The 20201-nt window shown below is 43.9% G+C and overlaps 1 protein-coding gene across 3 annotated transcripts; it reads right to left on the reverse strand.

The window, feature by feature from the left end:
- Positions 1-1111: 1111 nt before the first annotated feature.
- Positions 1112-18771, reverse strand: ATG14 (autophagy related 14). Of its 3 annotated transcripts, none has more exons than XM_061355931.1 (11): positions 18528-18664; positions 18058-18142; positions 13063-13125; positions 12886-12928; positions 12404-12485; positions 6932-7169; positions 6248-6477; positions 5674-5791; positions 4504-4594; positions 4308-4393; positions 1112-1570 (listed from the first exon to the last, which is right to left on the reverse strand). In XM_061355931.1, the coding sequence occupies exons 3-11, from the start codon at positions 13098-13100 to the stop codon at positions 1264-1266; spliced, it is 1233 nt and encodes a 410-aa protein (XP_061211915.1). In that variant the 5' UTR covers positions 13101-13125; positions 18058-18142; positions 18528-18664; the 3' UTR covers positions 1112-1263. The 3 variants fall into 3 exon arrangements, with proteins under 3 accessions (XP_061211915.1, XP_061211907.1, XP_061211896.1); XM_061355923.1 differs by having other exon boundaries at positions 17975-18142; XM_061355912.1 differs by lacking the exon at positions 18058-18142 and having other exon boundaries at positions 18528-18771.
- Between the last annotated feature and the right edge of the window lie 1430 nt (positions 18772-20201).

The raw sequence follows: 20201 nt of genomic DNA on the forward strand, positions 1-20201 counted from the left end.
CTCCAGGCTGAACAGACCCAAATTTCTCAGCCTGTCTTCATACAGGAGATGCTCCAGTCCCCTGATCAAACTCGCGGCCCTCCTCTGGACTTGTTCCAACAGTTCCATGACCTTTTTATGTTGAGGACACCAGAACTGCACACAATACTCCAAGTGAGGTCTCACAAGAGCAGAGCAGAGGGGCAGGATCACCTCCTTCGACCTGCTGGTCACATTCCTTTTGATGCAGCCCAGGATATGGTTGGCTTTCTGGGCTGCAAGCGCACACTGAACCTGGCTCATGTTCATTTTCTCATCAACCAGCACCCCCAAGTCCTTCTCTGCAGGGCTGCTCTGAATCTCTTCTCTGCCCAACCTGTAGCTGTGCCTGGGATTGCTCCAACTGAGGTGTAGGACCTTGCACTTATCATGGTTAAACTTCATGAGGTTGGCATCAGCCCACCTCACAAGTGTGTCAAGGTCCCTCTGGATGGCATTCCTTCCCTCCAGCATATCAACCGAACCACACAGCTTGGTGTCATCGGCAAACTTGCTGAGGGCGCACTCAATCCCACTGTCCATGTCAGCGACAAAGATGTTAAACAAGACCGGTCCCAACACTGATCCCTGAGGGACACCACTCGTTACTGGTCTGCAGCCGGACACTGAGCCATTGACCACAACTCTTTGCATGTGGCCATCCAGCCAGTTCTTTATCCACTGAGTGGTCCATCCATCAAATTGATGTCTCTCCAATTTAGAGACAAGGATGTTGTGTGGGACAGTGTCGAACGCTTTACACAAGTCCAGGTAGATGACATCAGCTGCTCTACCCCTGTCCATCAGTTCCACAGACCCATCATAGAAGGCCACCAAACTGGTCAGACAGGATTTCACCCTTAGTGAAGCCATGCTGGCTGTCACCAAGCACCTTGTTGTTTTTCATGTGCCTTAGCATGCCTTCCAGGAGAATCTGCTCCAAGATTTTGCCAGGCACAGAGGTGAGACTGACTGCTCTGTAACTCCCCAGGTACTCAACAATGCAGACAGAACCTAGACACAAAAGTGCCGTCACAGAATCCGCCAGAGTCTGTATCTAGCTAATTTACAAAATGGTACCATCACAGTCATCTTGGGTAAATAAAAAGGTTTTTCTGGTTTACAAAATGAAAGTCTGACCTTTTCTTTGTTCCAGGCACTACTTAACTCAATATGTAAGGTTTACTACAGCATTGTTGGGGAGGGATTCCTTCCATAAATCCTATGATCCTTTTGCCATGCTTGTTAGCGATGTCCAGTGTACGCCTTCAGCCACGAGGTCACCGAGGCAGCAGCAGAAGAGATCATTCCACCAGCACTGCTGCTGGCAATGGGCTGAGATACCTGCGTGCTCTGGCTCTGCAGCATCTCCACCTGCTGAGAGGGGATGTCACAGAACCTGGGGCTTGGCAGATTCTCCCAGTCTGTCCCTAGGTCTGTCTCTTCATCGCTGACGTGCTCATCTCCGCTCTCATCTGTCTCACCGGTGGCACTGGGATCCACAAACTCCATGGAGTCTTCAAGATCAGCATTGATTTCGAAAGGCCCAGACCTGTGAACATGAACACAGTGCCATCAGCCTGTTTGGTATCATGCAAGAGAGGCATTGTCCATTTGCTTGCATGAGTCCCTGGCATGCCAAAGCACCCTGCTCTGCCATGCGTACAGCAGAGGAATTACAACACCTCTGTGTCTATCAGTTGGCAAAGAGAAACTCGCTGGCTACAGAGCTAACTGTAGACAATGGTGAAATGAGAACAGTTGGCTGAGGAAGTGATAGTTGGGTTCCAAACCACAGAGCAAGAACAGCAGAAGAGATGTTCTGCTTTGGCAGGGGATAGTGAAACATGTACACACAAAAGAAAAAGCTATTGATAATAACTCACAGCTCCACCGGTGGACATCTCAGCTTGATGGGGAACAGCTTTTATTTTTAATGCTAGGCCTGGCCAGGCCAAGCCAAGACAGCTGCAGCTTTGTCAGCAAGAAGGGTGTAGTTTACAGCTTGCAGAACTGGGCTGGCACAGCTCACTAGTGGAGACTTCCCATTGCAGCACTTCACCCTGAGCAGCATCTCAAGATCGTTTTTTACTATGCAGCTGGTCAAACACTGGAAGAGGTAGCCCAGAGAGGCTGGGGAACCCGCTCTGTAGATACTTAAACCTCTCCTGGCTGCTTGTCCTGAGCAACTTGCTCTAGTTGGCTCTGCTTTGAGTGGAGCCATAGGCTGGATCTCCAGAGGTCCCGACCAAACCCACCTGCACTGTGACTCCATATTCCCTGCTGCCACTGCCTGGTGGGAGAAGCAATTGCACCCCACCCCATCCCACTGCTTTGCCAAAAGCTGGAACACCTTTACCGAGCCAAAGCAGGCAGTTCCAGAGATCAGAGAGGTGTTCATGGAGGCGATGAAAGGTGGATCCCCCACAGCAAGCAGTATCCCTGGCAAAATTCATTCCAAAGCACAAAGCTGCTCAGCAAAACAGGAGTAAGAATTTAACGTGGGTAATAAGAGTATTTCTCCAGCCTTAGTGGGACAGGGAGCCTGAATCAGTGATTTACCATGGAAAATTTTAATCCAGACCATTAAAGCTTGGTAAAATTATACGTATCTGAAAATAGCAGCTTATAAAGGAGACTATCAGGTAACTATAGGCTTAGATATCTAAAGGAAAATAAAGAGAGCTGGTTGCTGCAAACTTTGCAGACAGCTGAGAAATCAAAGTAAACGCTCCTCTTTCATAACCCAGAAAGGAATGGGAGCGCTGCCTTCTGGCAGAGCATTTTGCTTAACAAGGCAACATAAGAAGAGAGTCATCAGGTTTAAGACCAGAGGGACCATTAGATCATCTCCAGTGACCTCCTCTCTGACAAAGGCCATTACTTTCTATCGATTCCCCCCCTGTCCTTAGCTCAGTAACTGCTCATTAGCGTGATGAAAGCATCCATTCCAGAAACATATCCCGCCTTGACAGGATGACATAAGGAAACAGAGAATCCCCACCTTCATTCTTGTGGGTAATTAATCTCTGTGTTAAGCACATTTGCCTCACTGCAACCTAGTTCAGACTATTTGGTTCCATTGGTGACTATAAAGTCATTTGCTAGCCTGTATTTTCTCCACATGAAGGTGTGGAAAACAAGTAATCTGTCAATCTCATCCCTAGCAAGCTAAGTCAGTTTCATACAGACTAAACTATATCCCTTGCTGGTTGGTGTTTTCTCCAACTCTTCTCTGTAACCTCTGCGTTCACTACATGGACCTGACTGATGCGTGGGGAGCTCTGCCACATCTGCACAAGGAAGTGAGACCCACAGTGGCACTTGGACCTTTCACAACAGTTCTTCATTCTCTGGGTATTTCCTGCACAATCCTTGTTTTCAGGCACGCGGCAAGCACCTATTTTCTTCCAAACTGAGCTATGCTACAAAGATTTGGTTCCCCACACCTTTGGGTTGAACCAGTAGGGCTGTACCCAGAGAACATAAGGGAAGTGATGTTCTCCTTAGTGGTACTGAAGGTTTTTAAATAAAACTAGATCTGTACACAAGAAGAAAAGTAGATTTGGGAACATTACTGAGTTTAAGGGGAATAAAGCACTAGTCAGATTAAACAAATATTTGCAGACTGTCTCAGGCACAAGTGACTTGTGATAGGATTATCCCAACAGGAAATCAATGTTGTACAAAAAGATTATTAAACATGGTGTGCACAGCCCACAGGAACTGATTTTCTTTTCATTGTGTACTAACAGCAGAAAAGTTGACTTTAATCTTAATTTGCATATAAATTAATATTATTGGAAGTGCTGACTTTGGTCTAGGGTGTTCACTCAGTGGAAGTATTTTGGGGAAGGTTTACCTAGTGTTTGTTTTAGGGTTTAAACTGCTGGATGCTCTCAGGTATTTACATGTTGGCAAGATGTGGGTAGGGTGGTACTTGGAACACAGTGGAACTGCCTGGCACATGTACTGCTGTCCCCTGGAGGGAAGGAGTTTCTGCTTCTGAGCATAAGGGAAACAAGTCCATAATCAGCTATAAGGCCTCCAGAAGAGCTTGCCACATGCAGCAGCACAGCACACACATCTCTGAAATCTGATTTCCTACTTGGGACCCGCTTTTTCTGTCCTCTCTTGTCTCCTCCTTGTAACCACTCTGATTTCTGATGTGCTGAGGACTCATCTATAGGTATAGCAGATGAGAAGAATTTCCCTCCTAAGCAACAACACAAATGCATTACTCCAAACGGGATTCAGTCACAGGTGAATTGAGATACTGCTTTTCTTACCTGCCCAAGTTCTTGGTGTCTGGGCTGACCAGGTACATAAGGTTCCTGAGCGTATGCAGTGGATGCAACAGATCTAAATTTACATGCTACCATGTGGAAGGTAAGAAAGAGACATGATCAGTTACAACGGGAAACCTGCAGGCACAGCTGATCTTCCAAAAGCTATTTAGAGAATCCCAATGTGCATTTCCCCTACCTGAGAGAAGCAAAGGTGAAGGATATTAGCATTCAGCTTCTTCACTGCCCGCGTGAACCTGTGTCTGCTGAGGTTCTCTCCACAGAACTCACTATTGCAAGACCATACACACATATACATGATTAGACAGAAAGCACAATGCTGTGAAAATACACTCTCTGGAGACATCAGCATTCTATGTCCTGGCTTCCTACTAAACCCCAGAGTAAACACGCTCAAAGTGAGCACTTGTACAGCCAGTTTGAGAGTGTTCAGGAGGTTATTTTTTCAGCTAGCAAGACTGTTAGCATTTCATCAACCAGCACTGCTTGTGCTAGTCTCACCCACCTCAACAGGACAGGCGTAAGAAACCCAAAGATCCACTGTAGCCAAGCTATTTTGGCTCTCCTTTTAAATCCTGCATCATTTCCTGTTCCCAAGCATTTCCTTCTGTGAAGGCTGAGCTCCCAAGTAACAGTATAAACTCCCCACACAGAGACCCTACACAACTTTTGTGCCCTCAATTCGGCAATCGCTATATTAAACACTTGAAAGAATCTCAGCAGCCTATTTGAGATCCCAGGAAGACTGAACAGGTCTACAGCTCCCTCAGTATTTCTGTATAGACTCCATCTATTCCACATTGACATTAAAAATCTAACAGTGCTTTTCATCATGGGATTTACACAATACTCTCCCAGCTGTCTGGCAGCCAGCTATGCTCCCTATTGGCATTTTATCCCAAAGAGAATCACACTGCTACCGTGCCATTATAAAGCCTTGTTCTGCAGCACTTAATGTAGTGGAGCTATTCAGTATGACTAAGGGCTGCTGAATCGGTCTGGGATTTTGTAAAGCACAGTAGGGTCTCATAAAATGAAAAGTGCTATTCATGGATGTCATATTTCATTTCCAATTTGAGGATGCTGAATATGTCAATTAGAAAGCTATTATTTTCAACTATGGTGGCTGGTTTACACTCTCAGGAGGTAAAAAAGGAAGGAGGCACTGTGGACTGTGGTCTAAAACCCTACTAGTCCTCCACCCCCAATTAAACAGCACAAAAATCCATGAGACATCAACTGGTACCACAAAGCTGTTCCAAGCAATGACTTTGTTCCCAAATGCAAACAGAGTTAAGATCAGTCAAAACTAGTCACTGATTCACCTCAGAGGCTTGCATTTACTTGCCTGTTGCAGAGCTTCTTGGGAAGATTTACATCAAGTATGAGAGACAAAGTGTTAACAAGCTGAGTTGCATAGCACAATGCAGCACTGATAGTGTAAGCAGGGTTATTATGTTCCGTATCTAAAAGAAATAAAAGCATCATGAAAGTTTCATTTCAAATGAAGCCTCAGTGGATGTGTCAATGTACTACTGAAGTCTACTATGGAAAACGTCATTTGTGAGTATTGTGAATAGCCTGAATTCAACAATTATTTACAGTGACAACTGTCAGAAGTTGGTAGAAAACAGTAATTCTTGGGATTCCTGTTAAAACGACGGCATGTGAACCATGTCAAAACTGTGAATAATTAACTTTATCTCACTATTACATTGTGCTGTGTCCTAGTAAGCATTTCCTGCAAAAGAGGATTTCAGTGGACTAATCCTTATACTGGTGTTTATTTCTGATTCAGGTTCGTCTGAGTGAGAACAAATGGACTGGGCTACTGCTCCTCAGTGCCTTCTGCTGGCATCCAAGACTGCAAGTTCTATGGCTTCTGGAGTATCCCAGATGTCTAATCAGACCTTGCTCCTTACCAGGTCCTTGTGTAGTCTTCTTCTCTTCCACCCAGTTGTAATATGCTGAATAGTCTCCATTATTAGGAAGGGTTATCCAAGGCCCTGTGATGCTGATGCTGGTGTCCCCGTTGTGATCATCACACACCCACCTCCCAGAGAGATACGTGGTTCTCCTGGCTTCCGCAAGCTTGCTCACAGTGCTAGAGGTCATAGCATTGTCGCTCTCAGAAGACACATCTGCAGGATCTCTGTAACACCCAAAGAGGAACAAAGTGTTTTTAAAGAAGTGTTTAAAACACAGTCAGAGATACATTTGGTAGGCACTTCATCAGATTTCACAGAGAGCAAAATCTTGTAGAAACACTCCTGCAAAATTCCTCATTCCCAAAACTACTTCCCTTTGTCCCAGGATTTTTTATTTTATTTACTTATTTTAACTATTTTAAGAAAGTTTACAAATTTATCTATTTTAAGAAAGTTTAACATTGGACACATTCCTCAGATCTCTTCTCGGGGAGATGCTAGCACCTCCAGATTCTTCTGTTCTGGACCTCTGTTTTTTGGGTCAATGCTTTGCCTTTGGGAAACACCTCCTCCCCACAAATGCTAAGGGAGCCAGAGTGTCTAGCTTAGACTTACATGACTCACTTCTGGGTGTCTAAGGCTAAGTCAAATTAATCCAAAAGGATGAACCTTCTATACCTCATGCTTGTCTTTACTTCTTCAATGGGAAATATGACTGATGTTAGCTCTAGGATATGCATCCGACGAAGATTTGCCAGATGCTCATACTGCGCTTTCAAGTCATAGGCTTTTTTCTCTACCAAGTCTCCCAGCTTGTGGTTGTGCCTCTGGATCTTCTCTTTCTTCTCCTGATGCCGCTGAGCCCTGCGATAATGTTTCTGGTTCTCCTCTTTAATTCTGAGAAGCCCCTCTGCATCTGTGAAAATGGCAGCAGATGTTAGCCTTGGGAAAGGAACTGTGAGGTGCTTGTAGTAAGCCTGAGAAAAGCATTATTAATATTCACAGCAAACAAGATCTAGAACAGCTTAAAGCAGAAAACCCTGCTAAACTATTCATGTTTTCCAGCTGCTCAGTGGTACAACTTTTTAATCTTTTCTGAAGATCTTCAGAGACTGAAATTGGGACTATCCTTTCCCTATCTTTTATCCAGCTATTTTTTGATTTAGAGCAGAAAAGCCAAGATCTCACAGTTTAATTAAACTTCTGAGGTAATCATCACGACAGAAATAGCTTGACTGTACATGTTTGCATGGTGTTGGCCAAAAAGACAGGCATTGCTTGCAGCCAAAATCAAGAGCTGATAGCATCTTCATTCACCATTTCTGGCATCACTGCTGCTATTAACGTATGGTGTTTGGGCTTTGCATTCATGTATGTGCTCTTAAAGCACTTGGATCCCAACGATGCAGACTTCGTGTTACCACAAGGGAACACTGACTGTCTCCCCTTCCAGTCACAAAATGAGAAATCACAGAATCACAGTCAGGTTTGGGTTGGAAGAGACCTTAAAGCTCACCCAGTTCCAACCGCCTGCCAGGGGCAGGGACACCTTCCACTAGAGCAGGTTGCTCCAAGCCCCATCCAACCTGGCCTTGAACACTGCCAGGGATGGGGCAGTCACAGCTTCTCTGGGCAACCTGTGCCAGTGCTTCACCACCCTCACGGGGAAGAACTTCTTCCTAATATCTAATCTAAATCTCCCCTCTGTCAGTTTAAAGCCATTGCCTCTTGTCCTATCCCTACAGGCCCTTACAAGAAGTCCCTCTCCAGCTTTCTTGTCAGTCCCTTTAGGTACTGGAAGTTGCTCTAAGATCTCCCTGAGGCCTTCTCCAGGAACAGGCTTATGTACTGTACAGTACTGCAACCGCATGAATTTACTCCATGCGCCAGGCAGACTATAGCTTAGAAAACTATCCTTCAAGAGCACCTGCTTATTCTCCTATACAATAACTGACTGCAGTAACGCTTCCACAAACATATGGTGCTACAGTCAGCCACCTCTGTCCTTCAAAAGCACACAAAAATATTCCCCAAATACATGCCTAAAACTCTTAATGTCAAAACCCTAGTCTGAACAAAAGCCCCCATCTGCTAGGCGCTCTCTTCCTGGTTTTATGGCTGAAAAGACATAATGTTAGTCAGATTCTATCAGAGCAAAGCATTACTTTCTTGTAATCAAGAAGTGGGATAACTGTTCCTTGCACAGAATGGAAGCACTAAGCCCTGACATCATTTTACTGATCTAGGTTGACTGCAAGGCCCAGATGAGATCAGAGTTACAGGAAGAATTCTCTGTGGCACCTGCTACTCAAAAAAGCTGCATTCTATTATTACTAAAACCAACAAAACTTCCAAGCAGCTACAGTTATCTCAAACAACACATTCAGTCTGTCAGTCTTCCCACGAGGGGAGGAATAAAAGGCTACATCCAAAGATTGGGACCCAAGACCAATTCCCATCCACAGGTCTGTGCCCAGTCATGTTTAGGTGGCACACGATAGCCTTCTGTTAGTCCTGGTTTGCACCTGCAGAACTGGAACTGGTTGGTCTCTCACCTAGTAGGGTGGGAGACCAGGACTGCTGGAAGCCCCCTGAGTATGCTTGCCCCTGCAGACACAGACGTCAGGAATTATTTCTAGTCATCTAACTGATCTGTTGCCATCCATGATGTGTGTTTGGTAAGAAGAAAGATCTGACATGTGGGAGATGCAGAGTCCCAGATTAAAGAAAGTGAGAACAGCTTCTCTGTGCAAATAAGAACTAGTAATCCTCAGGTTTATAAAATAAATGACCCCCTGTTAGAGGAACCACAGAAAAACCAACTTTTCTTTGAGCAATACCAAGAACCCCTGCATGCCAGCTAGTTATTCAACCCCCTTTAAATATTCCTGTAACATTAATAGAAAATCAGTTAATGCTTGTGTTCATATTCCCAAACTCCCCCTTTGCATAAAGAATAAGAGACAGAAGAAGAGTAAAATGTCCATCTGCTCAATTTTCACATTCATGTTCATAGCGTGAACTCCCTTTTCTGCAGGTCCAACAGCAATTATTTGAGAAGCAGGGGAGACCACTGCACACACACTTCCTTTTAGTAGTCCCAGTGCAGAAACAACTGTCCTTTCTTTCGCATAGCACTTTTGCTTTTTGATCCAGTTAATGAGGTGATTAAAATTTGTCCCCAGAAGTATTTCAGGACACCTCTATGTCCCACACATCTGCATTGGCTGATGAATGCAAGCTCAGCCAGACCACTGTCTGCCCAACAGAGAGCTCTGCCAGGTATGTGCAAGATCATTGCCTTGAACTCTTCTCTACAGACAGAAGGCAAACACATGTATTTTAAAACCTTATTTGAAGAAGTACCAACTACTGAGGTGTCCAAAAGAGTCAACTCTAAAAGCAGGAACCCAGTGTACTAGAGATGATTCTTATTTCAGGTAACTAAACTATGCCACATCCAATAGAAGAGAAGCAACCTATTCACATTTTCTAATGTGCTCAAGAGTGAATCAAGTTTGGTTTCTGAACTCTACTTCTCAGTTAGTACCAAAGTATTACCAGCTGCAGAGCTGCATTTTGAGAAAAGGTGACTAAGGTCCTCGAAGTCGTATTGACTTCCTCCTTTCTTTACAGGGTAATAAGAAAAAGTAGTTTATTGACTTGATAATATTCTTCAACGTACTGAAAAGCTTGCTTCTGTTCACCTTCCTATTCTCTAAACCAAATTTTTGTAGATGTTCCTTGTGTTTTATTCCTAATATGCTCCTCCAGACTTTCTCCAGCTGATTTTCAACTTTCTTAAATAGCTCAAATTGGACACCAGACTCCCACTGAGGAAACACCAGTGCTGGGAACAGCAGGAAAACTACTTCCACCTAAAATCCAACACTTCCATTAGGATAACCCAGAATGAGGTCTGAACCTTTCTGAAGCAGCATTAGATTGATTATTTTTATTTAAATTGTATTCATAAAATTGTAGGTTAGGGCTGGAAAGGACCTTAAGATCACCCAGTTGCAACTCCCCTGCCATGGGCAGGGACACCTCACACTAAACCATATCACCCAAGGCTCTCTCCAACCTGGCCTTGAACACCGCCAGGGATGGAGCATTCACAACCTCCCTGGGCAACCCATTCCATTGCTTCACCATCCTCACAGTAAAGAACTTCCTCCTTATATACAATCTAAACTTCCCCTGTTTAAGTTTTAACCCATTACCCCTTATTCTACCACTACAGTCCCTAATGAAGAGTCCCTCCTTAGCATCCTTGTAGGCCCCCTTCCTATAATTCCCCTGATCCTCTCCTGTCATATCTCACCACCATCCCCTGCTTTGTGTTTGTATGTTTGTCTTTCCTAAACAATGTGCAGTTGACTTTGTCCTTCTCAGATGACACTGTCAAGTTATCTGCACGACTTTGAATTTGATCCTGTTTTCCACAGAAATCATACCATCATCCACCTTGGCTTCCTCCACTCTACCTTCTATTCTACCATGTAAACAAATATTGAACAAAAATAGGCCAGGAACCAGCTCCTGCTGAGCTCCACCTGTCTCACCTTCTCAGTTTGACAAGTATCACCACCCTCTGAATGCAGCCTTTCTGCCCTTTTGTGTCAATCTTACAGTAATTACATCCAGAGCAAATGTTTTTGCTTGCTCATGAGATGGTTTGGTGTAGCACCCAAAGGCAAGGCATGTTGCATCTTCTGCTTTATCCTCCACGTGATCCTCAGACAAGGGGTTGATTTGACATGGGCCATTCTTAACAAAGCAATGCCTATTTGTGAACGCTCCAGCCCTGGCAGTGTTCAAGGCCAGGTTGGACAAGGCCTTGGGTGGTATGGTTTAGTGCAAGGTGTCCCTGCCCATGGCAGGGGGGGTGGAACTTGATGATCTTAAGGTCCTTTCCAACCCTAACTATTCTATGATTCTAATTACATTACCTTCTAGCTACTTGCAAAGTGACCAAAGGTTTATAATAGCATGACTGTATCACCAGTTTAAGGTTCTCCCTTCCTCCACCCTTTGAAAACTGATACAGTTTTCACTGGTTTCCTGGGACATCCTCTGTCCCATGTGTTCTCAAGTCCTCCACAGACAACTACAGCTTGTTCCTTAAGTTCCCTAAGGAAAATCTCATAAGGCCTTGCTGTCATAAAATAATATTTAGCTGGCTGTTTTCTTTCCTCAGTGTGCAGCCCTCCTATAATGTAAAATTTAACCTGGCTGAGCAGCTGGTCACATTTCTTTATGAGAAGATGAGGCAAAAAAGATGCTGAATGCTTCAGACTTCTCTGCACTGTTATTTGCTGTCTTTCCCATTAACTAACAGACTTATCTACTTCATCTCTTTCTTATTTTCTATTTCTTATTGTTAGTATACATCCTCATTAATTGAAACCATTTTGCATCTCAGCCTTTTTGATGTTATCATCACATGCTTGTGCTATTCCTTTATAACTATTGTCAAGCATATGCCTCTGCTTTCACTCTCTCTATGGCTCAATTTTAATTTCAAGTAATAAAAACTTTCCTGATTCAATCAATATGCTTTTGAATATGCTTCCTATATTTCCTTCGCACGTAGGCTGTAAAGAGTGCTGCACATTCTCTTCTGAAAAATGGTCCTACAAATCTCTCATGAGCAAAAAATCTAATGAGTTTTAAAACAGAAGCTGCTGACAGAGAGCAACTCCCCAGCCTATGCCGTATTTCAATGGATCTTGCTCTAGTAGGATTTTAGGATTTCTAGACAGGTGTGGGTTAAAATTCATCAGTACATGAAATTCCTAACAGCTGCAGAGCTGTTCGCCTCCTCTTTATCAAGAGGAAGTGATCAGGAACACCACACTAAATAAAGCCATCTCTAGGGACAAAGCCAAAGTCACAGGCTGCTAAGCATTTACTTTTAAAGCTGTTGCAAAATGATTGCCATCCAGCTGAATAATGTCTACTGTTTGCTAATTAAAACCCAAGCATGAAAAGGCTAAAATCCACTCACTGATTTGCCTTCAAGTTGATTTAAGAAGTGACAGTTTGAAAATTCATCATTTTTAAAACCTTAAGATTCAAATTCACATCAATTGATTTTTTACTCTAAGGCACAGTTTCCCACATTGCAAAAGCACAGGCATTACTCACATCTTGTCATTTCATCATTTTCTTTGCAAATGGTCTGTTTCAGCTGCTCAATCCTCATCTTGCAAGACATTATTTTCCATCTCTGAAAAAGAACATTCAGCAACTCTAGGGTAGAAAAGACTTCAAACACACTGACTAATGATTAACAACAAAACCAGCAGCTCTAGTGCAAAAGTAGCAGGATGTTCTTAATTGAGCATATGAACAAATAAATATTTCATATGCTGTTCTGTGCACAGAAGAATGCCACAAACAAACTGAATGCTTAGTATAAAGTCAATCAGAATAAGTTATTGAACAAATATCTGACAAGAAACGAAAACAGCTCAGAGCACTCTGCTTGCAAAGCCTATTTCAGTTGTGCTTACAAACAAGTTTTTTGGGAAAGCAACACAATATCCTCAAGGTAAATTGTAACTTAAAACTATGAGATCTAGGAATTCAGAGAGTTTAAAAACTATGGGACACTTTGAACAACTCACCAGCTGATCAGTGATCTCTTTCCCTTCCATGGCCTTCAAAACACTAGAGGAAAAAAAGGATTGAAAGTTTTATGACTATCTGGACTGGGTCTGTCTCCAGCAACAGCACATTAAAGAAACTGTTTTGTTTTTCTGAGAGTTCTTATAGCTTATTTTCATTTAATAACTACAACTTACTGCTTTTGGAATTCTTTCTGTTTGGTTTTAAGACGCATCAGCCTTTCTTTCTTGTCTGAAAACCTAGAAGAGATTAAAGGGTTTAATTGGTGTTTGCACAATATGGCATTACAAGTTATCTGAAAAGAGAAAAAGACCAAAGCTTGTGGCAGCCTCTAAACTGCAGCTTTCTGGCTTAGTCTTGAGAAATAATGGCTAAATATATAAAACTCTCACAGAATTCTACAGCACGTCTCACTGGAATTGCAACAGAACCTCCAAGCTGAGGAAACATCAGCTTGTTGTATTAGTGAACTTGTAAGCGAATTACTTACTATTTCTAGCAGATTTACAGCTTAGTATTGTCAATTGTTTGTGGAATAAGAAAAACATATAGTATCCTAAAAACTTTTAGTCACTGGAGAAATTAACAATACTATTTCAGATACCATAGTGAGTCTGAACTGTGTAACTTCACAAGCTGTGATGGCATCAGCTGAGTCCACTCCGGTAGTGGGAAATGCAGATTTCATACACTATGCACTGCATTTTCTCCCTTCTAACGTGGAAGCGTCTTCCACTTTATTCAGTAATGATTCCAAATAGCACAGCACTCTCTCAAGACTTTTACATGACATCCAAATCTTTGTTGTTTTAGTAACAGCAATCAGTTCAATTGTCTTCTACTAAACACCTGTAGCTATCACAAGTCCATGACCTAAATGTCTGTGTGCGTTCTGCTTCACCAGATAGATGTCTGAGGTACGGAAACTGCAAAGAACAGATCAGAAGGGAATTTTTTCAGGATTCATCATCCTGTGTTTTCACCCTTTGAATATGCAGCAGCTGCCATGTTTTCCTCTCCTCCATGTTCCACAATGTGTTGAGAAATACAACTAAAGAAAATATGAACTATGCACATTGAGAAATTACAATAAAGCATGAAGCGACAAAGCAAACAGCAAGAGCAAGCTAGACAGCCAAGAGATTTGGGCAACATAAAAAACAGCAAATGTGCTTTGTCTTCTGCCAGCGTATGGCTTCCCAGTTTTCCTTTGTTCTTGCAATGTCACAGCGCTGTCCCAGTCCATGCCTCAAAAGTGTGTATTGGGTTATATCACAGTAGAAAAACAATTGATTTCCCTCTGCAACATGTAGAGTTGACGATTTCACCCTAACAGCAGTCAAACATTTTACCTACCAATCCACCAAGTCCTTTATTTCACAGATATCTAATCTTTGTTCAGAAAGAATTATACAAGTAAGCTTTGATAGGATGGCATATTGGGCCTCCCTCTCTGCTCGATTCTGTGGGTGTCATTTCAGGTAAAACTTGAAAATGCTTCATTTTTTTCCTTGAAGTGCTTAAGTCTGAAAGCCTGGTGACTAACTTTGGGTTCAGAAAGCAGGTATCACCCTTCCGGATGGCATCAGCATTAAAATGACAACAGAACTACTGGCTGTTGCCTCGTAGTCAAGCAAAAATATGTTTTCCTTCCAAAACAAGCCAAATACAAATGGAGGTGGCTTGGCATAAAAGCCAGAGGCCACGCATGAGCCGGAGGAATGTGGTGCAACTGGAGTCTGGCTGCTCAACCCAGCGCGTGTTCCTTCTTCCTGTGTGTCCTCACCCACCAGTCATCATGGAAATTACAAAAGTGCACTGTACGAGACTCCTGTTTACCACAGAGCAATGCACACCTACTGTACCCCTGACCTTTGGCTGCAACCAAAAATAACCTGGCGCAGAAACACACCACTCGGCAGTCACACAGGGAGAGCGCGCTGGGGTAATTTGGCAATTCTTCTCAAAACTGGATTAATGGGCACGGAGTCTAACTAAAGGCAATTACCCAAATCACGTCCATCACATCAGCAAAAAGTTGAATGATCTGTCAAGAATCTGGGACTAAATTAAGTTCTTACTGCTGAGGGAAGACAGAAATATTTGTGAGAGCCTGCAAAAATTGCAGCTCACCACGCACTTCAGCAATTGCGTCAAACAGCTCCTACAAACTTCTGCAGCAGGTTTCTCCTGAGCAAACATTTCCATTTCTTTATATAGCCCTAACGTTAATTGCACTGCATTGTGTAACCGATTTTTCTCTATATATCTACAGCCTTTTGATTTGGCAGGGAAACAAAACTTTAGATGAATTATTATAGGAACTCCCATAAAATGTAAACTGAGAGGAGAAAACCCAACATCTCAAATTATCCATTAAACGTCTCTCCTCACGTCTTAACATATTAAGCTGAGATTTTTCTGCAGTCACCTGGCTTATTCCCACATGCTCATAGTTAGAGAGAAGCAACCAGAGGAAGGACTTCCTAATCTACAGGAATTGATTAATGCTGAAGGAGCTGAAGACAGCAATAGGTACCCCCATTACTGTACCTATTCACTATAACAAAACTCTATCACTGCAAAAAGTCACTATTCCTGATTATAAGCCACAGCTTAAAGAAGTCAGACAGGCTTAAACATCACAATTACATTGTCTTTGGCTTTTGCCATCTGCAGACGCATGAGACAAAGCAATTCAGTACGCCTGTAAAACAAATTTCTGCATATGACAGGCTGGAGTAAACTCCCGGGAGGAAGAAGAGTCTCTGAGCTGAAACCAACATCAAGATACCGGCTTAGCTTTTGAATATACCATGCATTACTAATGAAAAGAAGAATGTCAGTGATGTTTTTACTAGAGGACTTCCGGACGACTCATCCTTAATTATAGCTGTACTTCAATAATTAACCTAACAGCTCCTCAATCTCTCTCCCTCACAGATACAGCGTGTGATTTTTGCCAGACATATGAACTTCAATCTTACTGTTGCTTTTATAAAAGTCCACACACAAAACAGCCCAATGAAAAGAAATCTGAAACAATTCATACAGTTAGAACATGAAATCATTCATTATCCTCTACAGAAAAATCACAAGAAAATTGTAAACAAAAAACACCATTGGACACAAGAAGTAACGCTTGCTTTCTTTCCACAGGGGGAAACAATCCTTCCCCCTGTCTGTTACACATCAAAAAGACAAATGGGAAGCCCAAGTGACCCCATATACTTCCACATTCGGAATTTCTCACACGGCGCTAATAACTGAGCCACACCAAAAGCCCTTGTCGTGACCCTGTCGGCCTCCTCCAGTGCCGGCCATAATGTTGATCTAAAATTAGCCCAGGTACTACTAGAAGGCATAAAATAAACAAATAAACAAGGATGGCAGTAAACACATTCCGAAATCCAGCCAGTTAACTGCACCTGTCCCTGCATGACTTTGGCATGGTGTGTGGCCACAAGTCACTGCCTCCCTCTGTGCTCCCATTGCAAGAGATTCACAGACACCCCCTCACTGCATAGAAAGAGGAAACACAGAAAACTGACCTCTGAAGTGACAAGTTCCTTCTCACTTTTGTATCTGCCATTTGAAGTATTAAGCATAGAACACAGACAAAACATTGTCTTAAAAAGAATTCCATTATCTTCAAAAGAACAAGAAGAAGCCCAAACTTTACAGAGCTTTGTTCCTACACCTTCCTGCTGCAATCAAGTGGTCTTATGTTACGCACTTTGTGTTACCCATATATCTGAGGTCGTTCCTTTAATTCATTAATATGAGGTTGCTGTTTTCACTGAATTGCGCTACTGCTTGGGAAAGTTCTGAGCAGCTGGAGAGGCAAAGCCTGGGGAAATTGAGCATATAGGGAGTCCCCAGGAGAACAGAACAGCAGTGATCCCCACAGATGGAAACACAATGTCCAGGCAAAGGGGGAAAAAAAGATACAGAAAAAAAAAAAAAGACAGAGACTTGCTTGCTGCAGTTAAGAATCACAGTGTAAATATACAGAAGATTTTCTAGCCACAGATGAATAGGACAGTCAAAACACCTTAGGAGGATGCAGTGAAAACTGTCAGACAGAAAAGCTGATCTTGTTTCATGTGAGAAGATACAAGGAAGTCAGAGAGAGGGTTTGTTTTTTTCCCTAACAAGCTGTTGCTTCTGGTACTTTGGCTAAGGCTGTTGCTTTATATTTTTTCTGATGTGCACAGAAACTTCCTAAGCCTTGGTTAATACAGGACTACAGTGCTTCTGCTGTAATGAAGGCTACAGCTGAATTTCTATATTTAAGCCTGATATTTAGCCAAAATCTTAAGTCTACAAAATGGGCAGGAACATAATAGTTGGTTTATATTCCAACTTCCAAATCCCATTTTTTCATGGAAGCTACAGATTACCCTGAGCAGTCTCACACAAACACAGGTTTTCCATCTATTTTAGAATGACTAAATACAGTTTGTGGTTCCATAACATAGTTTTTCACATAAAAAAAAAAAAAAAGAAGAAAGAAGCAAACCCATCCAGTGGCAGTCTAAGGTCTCAATTTTGCAAGGTGATTCACGCTGGCTGACACCCTATGCCCACTCCCACTGATGTTCATGGCAGAAAAAACACCACCGTCCAAGTGGCTATTTGTGTGCTTGGTAGAAGGACACCAAGAGCCTTTGGTGCAAGGACCATGCCGCATCACATGCTGCTTACTACCTTCCCAAAACAGTTCAAGAAATCGCTCTCAACAGCTGCTAACGAAGCTACAAATGAAGGACCAAGAACACAGAGTCAGCCAAAAAATCAGAGCTATTCCAGAGTCGGTGTGGGACAGACTTTTTAAGAATCTGGGATGGCCACGCTGTGAACGACAGCTACAGAGGGGCAATCTGCATCTCAATCATGTAATGAAGATAGTTACTTAAAGGTATGTGGCTCCTTCAGCCACCCTTCTATAGGGCCAATGCTCTGCAAAAAGGAGTAGGGAGATGTGTGATTAATTGGTGGGATTTCTTGTAATTCTAAAGAGGTGCTCGTGATTAGGGCTGCTTATATAGACAAGAAAATAAATAAAAGTGGTGTTTTCTCGCGTACCTCCCTGATTTCATTCAGTGTTTACAGACACCACTGTTTTAACACATGCTGCTGAAAATAGATCCGCATTTCAGATACCCTACCGCACGGCTCTCTTTTTGCCCTGAACTGTCTGGAGCTTCTGTCGGCTACATCAACACGGGCACGCCTGCTGGCAGCTGCACCTGACTAAGTGAAAGCAGGGGCGCTGTATTACTAATTATTATTACTATTTTAAGCAAAACGGTGTGGGTGCTGCTCTGCCCGCTTGCCCCCCCCTCCCCCCCCCTCAGCAGGCAGCCCGGCGGTGGGCCCAGCAACGGCAGGACCGTTCCCCTGACCCCCGTTTACCGCCCCCTGCCCCGGTGTAGTGGCTGAACAGCGGGGAAGGGGGATGAACCGCCTTACCCCCCCACCCCTCCAGCCCTAAAGGGAACGGGGGAAGGGCAGCCCAAGTCAAGGCAGGGTGCTCCTTGCCCCTACTCCGGCGACGGGGCAGGGGGGCAGAGAGAGGGTGGCCGAGAGAGGGTGGCCCGTTCCTCCGCCGTCCCCCTCCCCTCAGAGCCGCCGGTACCTCTCGGAGTCGCGACCGTCGAAGAAGACGAAGTCTCCGCTCTGGACGCACTTGGCGCAGGTGAGGCGGCGGCGCGTGGTGTTGCAGAGCGGGCACCGCTCCACCGCCACGTACAGCCCCTCCGCGTCCTCCTCGGCACCCCGCAGAGCCGCCGGCCCGGCCCCGACGCCGCCGCCCTGCCCACCGGGCTGCGGCCGGCAGCCGCTGGGAGCCGCCATGATGGGCTCCCCGCGCCGCGGGTCACGTGGGACTTTGTGTGCGAACAGGGGCATTGTGGGAAGTGGGCGCTGAGGCGGAGGGGCAGGCCTTGGGTTGAGTGCGCGGCCCGGACCCTTCGACCCCAGCCCAGCCCCGGGGCAGACGGTGGAAGGAACAGTGCCAGGTTCAGCAGCACACGCTTTGGTACTCCTGGCTGCCGGCAGCACCCACTGGAGGAGGCAAGGCTGCCCCCTCCCTGCTCCCCGAGCTGGGGGACATGGTGGATGAGCTGCGGTATACAGCGGGCAGGCCAGCCCGGCTACCACTGGGACTGGGAGGGAATTGTGCAAATCTGAGGTAAAAAAAAGAAGCTTGGGGAGCTTAAAGTTTACTGTTTAAAGCCTGCAGTAAGCAGCGTGGTTATATTGTTTCCTGCGGTGCTGGGTGCTCCCATGAACCTCAACAGGCACTGCAGGTCTGTAACCATTGCATACTCTAGGATGAGACATCTTGACTAGTTACCCTCACTGCAGTCTCGAGCGGGCCTCCTGTACAGCAGCCAGTCAGCAACACTGCTGTATGGGGTGCATAGAGCAGCCAGCCTCTGTATGTTTATAATACCACCAACACTAATCTGTGTAAGAAGACAATTTGTGCAATAGAAGCGTCATATCTTGATACACATCCTTAAGAGTGACAGACTAAGAATCCTCACCCCAGCCTGAAGGTTGGAGCCGGAATCAGGAGTTAAGTAGATACGATCAACTAGTATGTAGAAATACAGAGCAAGTTCTTTGCATCAGAATATAGTGGGAAACACCAGGCAATTAGCAGAGACAAGACAGAGTCCACAGAAGCCAGAGTAACTTGAAGCAAAAAAAGAAACAAAACATGCCCCAAGTAAAATAAAAATCCCAGCCTACACTGTTCCCATTCCTAGTGCATTCCCAGTGCCAGAAAACACCAGAACAAAGATAGTTGTTTCTAAGAGTTACCAGAAGCAAACATTAACTTAATCAGTAACTCAGTGAAAAGGCACAGAGCTTATTTCTTATCTTTAAGACTGTATCTGTACTTTTAAAGAGCATTAACTTTACTAGTGAAATTATGTGGCAAGCTCTTAATTAAAAAGTAATTTCTTGAAGAGGGGTCATTTTAAATAAACTTTTCCCAGCATGCCAGTAAAAGCAGGGTTGTTTTCTTCACTTGCAAAAGATTATTGTAACTTAACCTCCTAAGCTATTACAGCTACAGGACAAATAAAAGTCACACCCATAGTTAAGGAAAGTCTGCAGTGTTAGAAAACAAACAGGGAAGTAAGCCTCTATTCAGAGTAGATTTGAGTGTGGGAATCCACATTTTGACTGTGACAAAGAAACTGGTAACAGTTAAGATCAGTTTATCATAAGGAAGTGCATGAAGTTTCCCAAACTTCTTTTCCAGAGGAGCAGAGACACAGTTACAAAAGCACTTGAA

This window comes from Neopsephotus bourkii, unplaced genomic scaffold (genome assembly GCF_033783945.1).
Source record: "Neopsephotus bourkii isolate Nb327-2 ecotype Australia unplaced genomic scaffold, CSIRO-AGI_Nbou_v1 NB_95, whole genome shotgun sequence".
In the NCBI taxonomy this organism is placed as follows: domain Eukaryota; kingdom Metazoa; phylum Chordata; class Aves; order Psittaciformes; family Psittacidae; genus Neopsephotus; species Neopsephotus bourkii.